Source organism: Monodelphis domestica, chromosome 8 (assembly GCF_027887165.1).
Source record: "Monodelphis domestica isolate mMonDom1 chromosome 8, mMonDom1.pri, whole genome shotgun sequence".
NCBI lineage: Eukaryota > Metazoa > Chordata > Mammalia > Didelphimorphia > Didelphidae > Monodelphis > Monodelphis domestica.
The window spans coordinates 201,008,445-201,022,185 of NC_077234.1; the positions used below are offsets into that span (position 1 = coordinate 201,008,445).

General features: G+C 42.7%; 1 protein-coding gene across 3 annotated transcripts in view; it reads left to right on the forward strand.

Moving 5' to 3' along the window:
* Positions 1 to 1,647: 1,647 nt before the first annotated feature.
* Positions 1,648 to 13,741, forward strand: part of LONRF2 (LON peptidase N-terminal domain and ring finger 2) — a 115,892-nt gene continuing 103,798 nt past the window's right edge. Inside the window, exon 1 of one of the 3 annotated variants that reach the window (XM_056807437.1) lies at positions 1,648 to 1,866. Coding sequence is in view for 1 of the 3 variants with exons in the window: in XM_007501127.3 (XP_007501189.1) it covers positions 3,422 to 4,190 (769 nt within the window). In the remaining 2 variants the exon portion in view is untranslated. Of the gene's footprint in view, positions 1,867 to 1,899; positions 2,031 to 2,652; positions 4,191 to 13,741 lie in introns of those variants that run through there. The other 2 variants (XM_056807438.1, XM_007501127.3) reach the window with 2 other exon arrangements.

The window sequence follows — 13,741 nt, forward strand, 5'->3', positions numbered from 1 at the left end:
GAGTTTTTGTATGTAATTTTGGAAGACAAGATCAATTGACAGGAAAAGAATGGGAGCAAATTTGCTGAATTCAAATCCTCTGCTTTGTAAGGATGTACACTAGGACAAGAAAGAAGAGGATAAGATACCCTCTGGACTAGGAATCAGGAAGACCTAGACTCTAATTTCACTTTAGAGACTTTTTAGCTGTGTGGCCCTGGGTACAAAGTTTCCTTATTTATAAAATGAGGATTGGATTTACTTGCTTCTTGCAATTCCTTCTACCTCTAAATCTAAGATTTTATGAGGTAATGGAGAAGAGCGGTTTCTTTTTCCCTTCTAACAAACTATGGTGCTACTTCCTGATAAAAATAAGGAAATTTCATACTTTTGCCATCACTTCTCATTTGCCCATAATAGTTCAGTTTTCTCAGTTTACTTCCTTCTGCCCCAGATCTACCTTTAACCTTGTTGTAAATTGTATTTCCCACATCTATCCCTCTTTCCTATCAATCTAGCAGTTTCTAAACTTACTGTAGGATGTAGGAATAAGTGGAAACTTTGAGAAACATTATTTTAGGATTTAAAATTTATTTAAGGCATAGCACACCAACCCAGTTCCACTGACAAATACAGAATTTGCTGATATTTCCTATCTTGTAAGAAAAATACACATAATAGTGTTAACTGTTGTTCATTCTGTAGGAATAGTCATTACCCTGGCTTTACTTTTTTAGGTGAAAATTTAAAAGTGGAAAATAAAAAACTTGCTGAAGGCCTAGGTTCAAATCCCACCTCTGACCTTAAGACTCTGGGCAAAAAAAATCACTTAGCCCAGTAGTTCTACAAGCAAATTTCTAAGCTGGGGTTAACTTCCATCACAGAAACTGTTCTTTAAGCATTATTTATAATAACAGTATTTCAGTATTATTGCTTTCCTTTGTAATTCCATGCATTTATTTTATTCATTAATTTATTTAATTAATTTATTCATTCTGAGTAGAGGTCCATAGAATTCATTAGACTGTCAAAGCAGTCACTGACACACAGATTAAGAACCTGTTGTAACTGCATAAATTGTTGAGAACAGCTCTGAACTGCACTGGTGGTGGCAGCTTCCTCAACTGGGAGTTCCCTACACCATTGAAATTACAAGTCCAGTCCTTATCTTCAATCTATTGGGAGTGTGCTGGTCAATGTTTAACACCCACACCCCTTTACAGATTACAATATGCATTATTATCATTTTTCCAGTACTTAAGTCTAGACAATCTACAAAAAAAGTTTAAGCTTTAATTTGCCCATTTCCGAGGTGTAAAAGGTCCCCTGAAAATTCCACAATTTTACAATCCAGTACTAGCAGACTTTCCAGCACTCTTATTTGCACAGCGTCATTTGGCAGGCACTTTATTATTTTCCCTTTTCTTTGTGCCGGCGGTGTTTGGCTATGTACATATGTGTATTTCTGTATGTATGCCATATGCATGAATGTATGTCTGTACGGGTGCACATTTACTCACATACATATATGTACACGAGTATAGGCGTAATATGTATATAATATATACATGCTAAAAAAATACACACATATAACCCTCCCCGTAGAACCGGATTTCAGATGGTCCTGCAGTCCAGCATTAGGTAACTTTTCCCCATTACTCGGACTTCCCGTCCAGCCAGAAGCCTGAACAAAGGGAGCCGAAATTCAGTTCCTGCCCCGAGCACCATTCTCTAACTCGCTGCTGCTGCTGACCCGATTTGCTTCGATTTGGGAAGAAAAGGTTTGCGCGTGTGTGGAAAGGCGAGTGGGTACGTGAGCGTGAGTGTCCGCGTGTGCTCGCGCTCTGGGAAAGGTGTCCCAAAACGACAGCAACTAACTTCCCCTAGGTAAGCAGTTGCGCTCAGGGAGGCCCTCACACCTGCCTCGCTCCAACCGGGCCCACGCGCGAGGAGGGTCTCTGAGGGCGCCCTGTGCCCGCCCTGCAGCCCAACCCAGGCGGCGGCAGAGACTCGAGAGGGACCAACCTGAAGGAGCCCAGGGACACGTGTGTGTACGTGTGTATGTGCACGCGCGCGCGGTGGTGGGGTGGTGGGTGAAGCCCACGCTCCCCGATCCATGAATTGCTCAATTGACTCCGGCGGCGGCTGCAGCGGCGGCGACGGCGGCTCGGAGCCGCTGCTAGAGCCGCTGCCAGGGCCGCCGGCCCGGGAGGAGAATGGAAAGGAGTTGGCGGAGACGCGAAGGGGGGGGGAGGGTCGCCACAGTTACACAACTGACTCCGATTACATAAGCGGGTCGGTTACGCCGGGGAGAGGAGGAGGGGGGCAGAAGAGTGGCGCGCGCCAATAACCGCCGCCGCCTTCGGTCTCACGTGGCTCCTGAGCTCCGTGCCAGAGCCTGCGGCGCGGGGGAGGGGTGGTGTTGGGGGGGGTGGGGAAGAGAAGCTTGGTGGGAGTGAGTGTGTGTGTTTGGGGGGGGTTACCTGGAGCTTGGGAGGCGTGGCTCCCGATCGAGAGAGGAGTCGGAGGAGCTAGAAAAGGGAGGGTGCGGTAAGAGGGGGATAGAAAGCAAGCTTGGGATTGGCCCCAGCTTGACCCCTTGGGGAGAGCGGCGGGAGGCCGCGGGGACTCCTCCGGCATCCCCGCCTGGCGGGGGCAGCTACGCGCCTGCGTGTTTAAGGGGACTGGGTGTGAGTGTGCTGCTCCCGCTGGCCAGCGCGCGTCAGTCGGTCCGCGCGCCCCCGCTCGCGCTGCGCGGCTGGCCCCGGCTTTGGGGTGGGAGGAGGGGGCTCCGCACGCGGGGTGGGGGTGGGGTCTCGGGCGACTGGCGATCGGGCGGAGCGGGAGCCGAAGCCGAAGCCGAAGCCGAAACCGAGGCAGATTGAGGGTGCTCGGCTCAGCTCTGCTAGCCTATCGCAGCCCGCACACATCCCGGGCATTCTCGGAGCGGGCTGGGGGTGGGAGGTGCTCCCCGGCGTCAGAAGTTATAGGGTCTCCTAGGGAAGGGGTGCTCTCACTCCTCAACCTAACCTTTCTCCATCTCTCCCCGGTCCCATTCTGCTGGACCGGGTGGGCGATGCAGCCCCACCAGGGAGCCCAATTGCCCTCCCCGCTCTGATGGCCGGGCCCAGCCTCTGCGAGCGCTGCCGGCAGACGTTGCCGCAGCTCGGGGCGTCGCGCTGCCGCCAGGACCCCTAACTAGCGGCGGCGGCAGCAGCGGCAGCAGCGCCTCTCTTTGCTGGTAGCCCCGCCGCCGCTGCTGCCGCCGCCCGAGGACGGGAGAGCAGAGCATCTTCCCCCGTCCTCCTCCCTCATTTATTCCCTCCCTCCATCCTTGTTTCTTCTTTTCTTCTCTCTTTCCCTCCCTTCCCATCCCCACCCTTCACGGAGTCTTCCCAGCGCGCACGGCTATGGCGTGAGGGGCGCCTCTGCCCCCGCGGGGATGGGCACCAAGCCGGGCCAGACCGAGCGGGTCTCGCCGCCGCCGGGCCCAGACGCCGGGGCCCCTTGTCCTGAGCTGCTGTCGGTGGCGGAAGAGGCCTTCCGCGGGGGCAATTACGAGCTGGCTGCCGAGATCTACGGCTCGCAACTGGCCGAGTTGCCCCAGCCGGAGCGCAGTCTCTGCCTGCGGCGAGGGGACGCGCTGGCCCGGGCCGGCCGTGCCGCCGAGGCGCTGGACTCGTACACCGTGGCCGCCCGCCTGGGCAACCTGCGGCCGGAGGAACTGAAGGAACTGGTGGAGAGCTGCGCCTTGGCCATCCGCGAGGAGCTGCGCCTACCACCCTGGGAGCCAGCCCCCTGTGGCGGCGAGTCTAGCGCCTGGGACGAGCCGGCAGCAACCCCCGACCCAGTTTCTGCTGCCACCTCCTCGTCCTCCACCCTTGCGGATGCCTGGGACTTGTTTTGCTGCCCGCGGTGCCGGCTCCTGCTCTGCGACCCAGTGACCCTGCACTGCGGACACACACTGTGCAAGCGCTGCACCGAGACAGACCCCGGGCTCCCCGCCGGCCCCTGCTGCCCAGCCGCCAAGTCCCCGCCCAGTCGAGAGGACAGCTGCCCCGCTCGAGTCAACGTGGTACTGGGCAACTTGCTCGAGAAGTGTTTTCAGACGGAGAGCCGGGTGCGGAGGCTAGTCAGCCAGGCGGAGAGTTTACAGCACCGACATGAGCTGGACGCTGCCTTGCACAAATACGACCAGGCTTTGGAGCTGGGTGAGTGTGTGTTTATGTGTATGAGAGAGTGAGAGCGCCTCCTCCTTTCCCACGCTGCCTTCTGGCCACCGAGGTGGGACCCATGGGTGACCCAGCGCTTCATCATAAGCAGGTCGAAAAGATGAAAAAAAAATTTAGGGTTCAATTATGATTTTCTGCCCTTTAAACCGGGCAGCTGTGGACCTACCTTTGTTTAAAAAAAAAAAAAGGTATATTTGTAACTTTGAGCCGCTAACCACTGCCTCTTCATCTTCCCCATCCCCCATAGATTCATTGTGCTGTGCTGGTGACATGCAACGCACCATTCTCTCCTCCCCCCATACCCCCAGCCAATCTTTTTCCTGACGTAGGTGGATTTTTCAGGGTCTCCCCCTCAGCCTCTTTGGCTTCTATATTTATTTTAGCCAAGTCTTCCTGGAGCTCTTGCTGAAGTATAACTTTTCCTCATGTATCAGCTGTTGCCTCAGGAGGGGGAGGGTGTTGACGTGACCTACTTTTGTAATCGGAGTGCTTTATGAGTCGTGCAGGAAAATGCAAATAACACGCTGCCTTCTGCCCCAGACTTGCTGAGTGTGACATAAAGCCTTTCGGATACCTAGGATTTTGTTTCCTTTGTCTTTTTGTCATCCTCCCTTCTTTCCCCACTGCCTCTTTGAATGTTTTGAATAATTTCTCTCTTCCTGGGCTTACTACTTTTTACATTTTTGGCTGACTTTAGAATTAGCTAGAGTAGTTTGGGGAGGGGGTAGAGAATATTTGAAGTCGTTCCTCTTTTCCCCCATGACTATCAGAGACAAGCACCAGACTCCCATTCTGGAATACCTACTTTGAAGTGTTTCCAAATTTATGCTATTTTATTTGACCCTTGAAAAGTCCAGTCTGGAAGTATGGGCTTTCTTCTTGAAATGCTTTTTATGAGGGCAAGGTTTAGGGTATTGCTTCTGGTGAATGTATTTAAATGACTGGGTAAGAAGACTCAAATTTTCTTGAGTGCATTCCTAAACAGCAAGTATCTATTGAACTTCTATTTCTTGCTTGTTAAGTGTAGTGCCTACAAAAAGAAGACAATTCTTGCCCTCAAGGAGCTTTTCTTTTTGTGATATAATCTGATTGTAAATTTTTAACAATTCAGACACCATAGATTTTTATTTTTAGAAGGGGTATACTATTTAAAGCAACAGTGTATCTTAGCTGATCTAAATCTGAGAGACATGGGTTCAAATTTTGCCCTTTTGTACTGGCTTTGTTGATCTAGGGCAAGCCACTTAAGTTGCTGAGCAGCAAATGCTGTTCTGCATTAGTTAAGGTATACCAATGAAATCATAGGTCTAATTTTTTAAATTACATTTATATTAAAATATTATTTACCAAAGTTAATTAGGAAATCATCTCCAAATCAAGAGGTTACATGGGGTTATTTTTGTTAACTGCATTAAAAGAATAACAATCATGGTTAATTGTGGAATTTGAGTATGGAGAGACCTTATTGACCTTTCTGGTCTTAACAAACTATTAATTGTCTACTATGTGACAGCCACTATGCTAGGTGCTGAGCATTCAAAGACCATAAAAAGAAATAATCATGGTTCTAAAGGATATTAATAGGGAAGGAAACAGGGAAAGGAGGAAGACCATATATATTCTCAAATATTTGCAAGGCAGTTTCAGGGGTGAGAAAGAGGAGGCAGGCACTAACAATTGAGGGGATGAGTGAGAATTTCTTGAACTGGGGTTTGAAATAATCTGGGGATTCTAAGAGTGAAAGTGGGGAGGAGGCACATTCCCTTTGTGATCAGTGGGTACAAAGGCAGCAAGAGAGGAACTGGGATGCTCCCCAGTCATGGGTGAGGAATATTTAGCACACAGACCTGTTTGGAACATTGCTCCACTGGTGGCAGGGAGACCCATTAGGATGCTATTGAAATAGGTGATTGAGAGGGCCTGAACCAGAGATGGCCGTAGGAGCAGAGAGAAGAGGAAGGATGGTTGTAGAGGTAGGATTGATAAGAACCCACAACTGATGGGATATGGGAGTTTTAGGAAAGAGTGAAGAATCTAGGGGAGGTTGTGATCCTTGTGACAGGAAAGGGGGCAGGTCTACCTTTGCCACAAAATCCTGCACTTGAACCACCACCTCAGTCAAAAAGTTCCATTTTGGGATTGGTCTAATGATTAGGAAATCTCTTACATGGAACCCAAGACTGCCATTCTTTAGTTCTATTCATGGATCCTGGTTTTTCCTAGCCCTTCACAGTCCATCAAATGCTTGAATAGAGCCTGAATTGTTTTACAATGACAATGTGCTTTTAAAAAAAAAAGATGCTTTGCATAAGTTGAAAATTGCTCATAATAGTGAACCCCAATATTAAGTATTTCTTAAACATACTTTGACTTTAAAGTCTTTCTTAGACTTTTCAGAGTGACCAGCATCACTGTTTTTGTACTTTGGGACTATTAATAACTAAACAGTGTTAATGAAACAGAGAAGTTCTGCTCTGATGAGATAGGACTTTGTGGTGCAAAAATGCTTCTCAGTGAGAATAAACATGATTGGGTGAACTGCTGTGAGACTTTATACTACTTGGGAAATTTTTTATTTTTGGTATTTTATGCCTTTTTTTGAAGGAACTTTGCCTAATATGACTTTATTTCAATCTCATTAAGCTATCATTTCTTAGCCATGAACTTTATTATGAACATTATTATTATGGAAGTCTGACTGCTAAGTGTCTATGCTTTAACCAATTCTAAAAGTAGACCCCCTTACATTCTGGTCTCAACTTACTTCTGCACAAAACTTATGTGCAACCACATAGACTAGCTTTGATGTTTCCTACCTTCATGCCTTTGCTTATATCATTCTTCCCCACCCCTCCAATTGGGTTGCCCTACCTCCTATTCTCTCCACCTGTTAAATTCTAACCTGATGTTTAAGGGGGAACTCAATTCCTCCAGAATACCTTTCCTGATCATATAGTCAAAAATTGTCTTTCTTCTCTACTTTTAGAGCTGTCTGTGACTCATTTTGGCATTTATATATACTTCCTTGTAGTCATTTTGTCATCTCCGCATGACTTATCTCCCCAGCAAGGCTGTAAAATTCTGGATGACAGGGGCAAAAACTTTGTGTGACCTTATTACCCACAGTAGTTAGGATAGCATCTTGTAATATAAAGTGACTGATGTTAATATATCATTTTCAAACTGTCAGAATTGTCAAAGGGTCAAGTGACAATTATGAAAGCGGAGTGATATTGTACAAAGAGCTCTGGATCTGGAATAAAAATCTTGGTTCTTATTGTGACTGCTTCTTACTTCTTCTGTAACAGTTAGCAATTTGACTAAACCTCTTGTGGGTCTTGGCTTACTTTGTAGTAATAATCATAAGTACATTAAATAATATTTTAAGGTTTATAAAAAACTTTCTACACATTCTAATTTGATCTCCACAGATCTTATTGAGGTTAAAAGCATAAAGCATTTGAATCCAGGTCTTCTGACTGGAAACCCAGCATGTAAAAAATAATAATAATTAATAGAACTTTAAGATTTACACAGTGCTCTCCTTTGTAAGAGGGGGAGGGATTGGGCTAGATAATTGTTAAAGTTCCTTTCATATTTAAATTCTGTGTGTTTGGTACTGTTGATAGTTGTGGAGAAGTAGAAGAGAATAGCCCTAGGAAGCTTAGAGCCTTGCTGTATGCACATGTTATAATGCTAAAATGATCATGGAGACTCAGCAAAGAGTTCTAGCTGAAGAGTTTGGAAAGGCAACTTGAAGAAGGCAGAACCTGAACTGAACTTTGAAAAATAGGTAGGATTGGACATAGAGAATTCAGGTTGCGGTGAACTTTTCAGGGTAGCAATAGGAATAGTGTGAAGAGAGTCAGGAAAGAAAATGTTAGAACAGTGTTGGATAGGTAAAGAGTAGGCCAAGTTCAAGGAGCTGAGTAAGTATTTTGGACTTGATATTTTAGGGATAGTAACTCATTAAGGTTTTTGAGTAGAGTAACGAATGATAAGATGGTGGCAGAATGCAAGATGCATTGGGAACTGGCAGACCAGTGAGGAAGGTTTTGCAGTAATCTGTAAAGTGATGAACTCTTGAATCAGTTGTAGCAGTAGGAATAGAGTGGAAGAAATAAAGATTAATTTTGAAGGAAGAATCAATAGAATTTGGTCACTGACTAGGTATAGGAACTGAAGGAAGAGAGGGATAAATCAATGGTAACAAGGCTTTGAGTTTTTTGGAGGGGTTATAATACTCTTTCTAAATAGAAAAGTCCAATCCACACTTGAAAGATAGAATTCAAGAGCTTGGGTAGAGTCAATAGACCTACCGAGTTCCTAGAGTCTCTGCTAGGTGTGGGGGAGGATGCCAAGATGGAAAAAATACAGAAGTTACTGACCTCAAGGAGATGATGCAATTCAGAAAGCATCCACACTGAGCTAATGTAATAGTTCTGTGAGTTCCGAAGGAGGATAGGTACAGAGAGGAGCAGAAGTTTTAGGCTTAGTGTTAGATGGGATAACAGACACTCCCCAAGTAGGTCAGACAGCAGAACAACCAAGATAATGTGGCTAGCATAATGTCATGGAAGCTAAGAGAGGAGTTTTCAGAATGAAGAGGCAACCTTCAAGTAAATATATCAGATAAAAACTGAGAAAAAAAAATCAGATTTGGCAAAAAACAAGGTTATTGACCTTCAAGATATTAATATAATTGAATGATAGCTATTAAAGTGCCAGATGCAAGGGGGTTAGATGAACTGTTGAACTGTGTTGTTTTTTAAACAAAAATTGTGGTAGATTTTTACACCTAGATATCTCTACAGTTTCTTTTAGCCTCTTATGCATTTGGGAACTAATATAACCACTGTCAGAAATACAACTTTCTTGGTTTGCTAAAAATTTTTATTTTCAGAGTTCCACAAACAAACCTAAGGCAGTAGTTTGTACTTGATAGTACCACATTCTAATGAACTATTCTAATAATGCCTTAAATGCTACCCTATGTGCCTACCTAATGATCTTTATTTCAGAATGACTTAAAAGAGAAGAAAATTTGGCTTAGTATATATACTGCTTCTTTCTTTCTTTCTTTCTTTCTTGGTAAACTCTACAATTAAATTATATTTTAATGGCTTACCTGGGGGGAAAAACTTGAATTAGATTTATGGTTTTTTAATACAGTAGAACTTTTATTAGCAATTATGGGAATTCATGCTGAAAGTCTTAATGACCACATTTGTAGCTTTAGATCAAAGTTGATAAGCAGTAGCCATGATTTATAAATACAAGGAACATGGCATTTCCTTAATCCCAAAGATTTTAAAATAGCAATCATTTTTAACTGATTAAATAATTTCTTATCCAATAACTATTTTGACTCTGAGACAGACAAAATAAACTATCTGTTTTATCTTTAGTAAATGACTATATTAATACCAAGGCCAAACTTTGTTGAATATTGTGGAATTTTGGTAGGTTTGCATTTTAGTATTTGCTAAAAACAAAAAAAGATACCAGAGTTATAACTCAACTTTCGGTTTTCCTCTTTCCTCTAGCTCTATTGCTTTGGTGATAGGTTGGAGTTGGGGATCAAGGAGAGAGGAGAGTAAGGAATGGGAAAAGAGAGCTAGTCCAAAAGAAACAGAAACAGTACCCTGTTCTCTATTCCCATTGGTACCACTCTAGTACAGACCCTTGGACAATTGAAATAGCCTACTAACAGGTATTTAGTGAATATCATCTCTCTTCCCTTTAAATCCATTTTTCTTTATATGATGAAATAATCTTCCTTATGTACAGATCTAATTCATGTCATTCCTCAGCCTCAACCAGTATAATTTCCCTTTAAAGTTCCCAGCTCTTACTCGACATTCAAACCTCTAACAGTTGTGTTACCTTATCTTTCTAATCTTCTGAAACACTTTTTTCCTCATCATGTATCTATGTTTTAACTAATCTGCGCCACTTGCTATCTACTGTATAAAGTGCTTTCCCAAATGTTTGTAGGATTTAGAACTTGAACGGAGCTTAGTCATCTAGTCCAGCCCCTCCTGTGCCCCCCACCCCATTCTTGTTAATCAAGAAACTGTATTCCTGAGAAGTGAAGGGATGATTTGATTAAGGTCATACAAGTATAAAATGGCAGAACCTCAGCACGAATCTTAACATTATTCTCAATAATTTGTTCATGCCATTTTCTGTAACAAGAATACTGTTTCCCTCTTCCGTTACTAGCCTCCTGTTTAAAATCCTCTCCAATTATTTTAGAGATCCAACTCAAAAACTGTTCCCTCTTTAAAACCTTTCTGATCTCTCCCAGATTCGCAGTAATATTCTCAATGCTACTCCTTTAGCCTGAACATAGCACTTGATTTACATCTTTCTTGAATTCTGTATTAGTTTGTATTTCTTTTTGTGTATCATTCCTGTACTAGATTATGAATTCAATGATGACAGAGATTTTTTGTATAAAATGGGAATGATAATATTTGTACTGCTTACTGCAGTACAAATAAATTACTGTTATTCCTTACTGCATAAGGTGGTTCTGAGAAAAGCACTTTCTAAGTCACAAAGTACTACATAAATATATTCTAATATTAAGTGTTTGTGAAGAAGTTGAAACTTAGAGTGGTTAAGCAAATTGCCCAGCTGTTTTTGGTTAATAGTGGAACTGAGACCTAAATTTCCTGATAAACAGTTCACTTTCCTTTTCATCCATGATTCCAGGTTCACCTAACCCACTCACCCTCCCCAGTAAGCTTGGCTGCCTACTGTAGTTCTCTACTAGTATCTTATTGCTTCTAATCCCGTTTCTGAATTGTGTTCCTACTAGACCACTTGCATTTGGGAGATGACAGATATTCCTTGCCTTACCAGATTCCTTTATAAATGACAAACAAATGACAAAAATTCTCTCCTTAATGTTTTTAAGTTTTGCACAAAGCACTTCAGTAAAAAGAAGAGGGCCAACAATCAAAAGGAAGTTTAAAAGTAACTTATTTGTCATCTGTAAACTGCAGAGAGCTTAAGCCTCACCGATTGATAGTTTTTGTCTTTTCTTATTGAGTAATCCTCTTCTACCAGGCCTTTCATGGAGTTTGCTAGCCACCCTCTGTTAGAACCATTGTATTTAAACAGGTCTAACTTTATACCTTGGTTGTCTTGGCAGATTTTATCTTTTGATCTTAGCTATGAGTGTATTCTCTCCTGCTTCTTTGTTTTTCTAAGATGAATTTATATATAACTTCAGTTGCCTTCATTTTATTTTATTTCATTTTTATGAAGATATTTTACCAATTACATGTAATAACAATTTTCCATATAACTTTTCTGGAGTTTTATGATCCAAATTGTCATCTTCCCTCTCTTCTCTCCCCCCTCCTGAAGCTGGTAAGCAATTTGATTTGAGTTCTAGAAGTATTATCATGCAAAACACTCCCATATTACTCATTTTCATGAATATATTCCTGTAAAACCAAGACCCCCAAATAAAAACCCAAACAAACTAAAATGAAAAATTATATACTTTGATCTACATTCTGACTCCAACAGTTCTTTCTCTGAAGGTACATAGAATTCTTTGTTATAAGTCCCTCAGAATTGTCCTGGATCATTGCATTGATGAGAGTAATTAAGTCTTTCATAGTTGATCATTCCACAATATTACTGTTAGTGTGTACAATGTTCTCCTGGTTCTGCTTATTTCACTCTGCTTCAGTTCATGTAGGTCTTTCCAGCCCTTTCTGATATTATCCTTTTCCTCATTTCTTACAGCACAATACTATTCCATCACCACCATATACCATAATTTGTTCAGCCATTCTCCAATTGATGAACATCCCCTTCAATTTCCAATTCTTTGCCTCCACAAAAGTCAGTTTCCTTCATTTTAGACTACTTTGGCCATTGGTTTGTGGAAGTAATGTTGATTTCTGACTCCCTGAGCAAAATAAGATCCCTTCTCTTTTTGGGCTTTCCAATTCATTCTTGACACATCTAGCAAAATCGTTTTCCTAAGGCATAGGCTTGACATGTTATTCTTCTGCTCAACACCTTCTGGTGCCCTCTGCCCTTCCCTCCACATTGCCTTTGAGATAAAATATAGCCTAACATTTAAACCTTATCACAATCCAGCGCTATCCTACTTTTCTGGCTCTGTTTCAAATTATTCCCCTTCACAATTTTTATATTCTAACCAAAATGCACTATTAGATAATGCTTTGTTTCTATAATCCATCTGCAAGACCTGTAATGCATACCTTCTTTAACTCAACTCCAGGACTGTAAGCAGGAGAGTGACATCCTACCTACCTTAAGGATATTGGGACATTTTAATAGCTTGTGTGGGGACTGGAATGGAGACAGGATGCTGGGAGCCCAGATAGAAAGTTATTGCAGTAGTCTAGGTGAAATGTTATGAGGGCTACAGCTAGGATCGATGTTAACTCATGTATTACATTTACTCCTTCAAGTATTTACAGTTCAAATCAATAAACTTATTAACTGTCTAGTAAGGACCAGCTGTACTAAGCACTGCAAGATACAAAAAGAGGCAAAAGACAGTTGTCCTCAAAGAGCTTATAGTCTAATGAAGGAGACAACATGCAAACAAATACATGCGAAGCAAACTATATACAGGATAAATAGAGGAAATCATTAAGAAGGGGGAAACACTCAAATTAAGAGGGGTTTGGGAAGATTTTCTGTAGAAGGTGGGATTTTAGTTGGGACTTAAGGAAACCAAAGAGGTCAGTAATGAGAGTATAGGAGGCACAGCATTCCAGGCATGGGGGGCTAGTAAGAGAAAATGCCTGGAACTGAAAGAGTTCTTATTTGTGTAACTGGCCTGAGGCCATTGTCACTGGATAGAAGAATATGTATGTGTAGGAGATAAGGTGTAAGAATATGGGAGAGGAGGAGTGAGAGATAGTGAGGAATTCAAGGTTGGTAGCCTGAGGGACTGGGAAGATGATGTTGTTCTCCATAGTTATAGGGAAGGTAGGAGGGTAGGGTTTGAGGGAAAGATAATAATGTTTTGGACATATTACATTTAAGATGGCTACCTGACATCTAGTTGGAGGAATCTGAAAGGGTGTTTGATATGTGAGTTTGGAGGCTAGAAGAGAGATTGGGGCCGGAAAGGTAGATTTGAGAATCATCAGCATAAACAAAGGTAATTAAATCCTTGAGAGTTGATGAGATCACCTAGTGAAACTGTATAAAGGGAAGAAGAGAAAGTACAGAACCCTGAAACAATAACCTATTGTTAGAGAGTGTGATCTGGAGGAGGATCCAGCAAAGGAGACCGAAGTGTGGTCTGAGAGGTAGGATGAGAACCAGGAGAGAATGATGTTCCAAAAACCTTTGTAAAATTCTAATCTGGTTTTTGAAGCTTACTGTATTTCTCAACTGTATATTAATAACTTGATATCCACATGCCAGCAGGGTAGATATCTGATATGTAAAAATAGAGAACAGTTTATAATTTTGTTTTTAACATCTGTCCCTTTATTGTTATTTTAGGAATAATAAAAGTT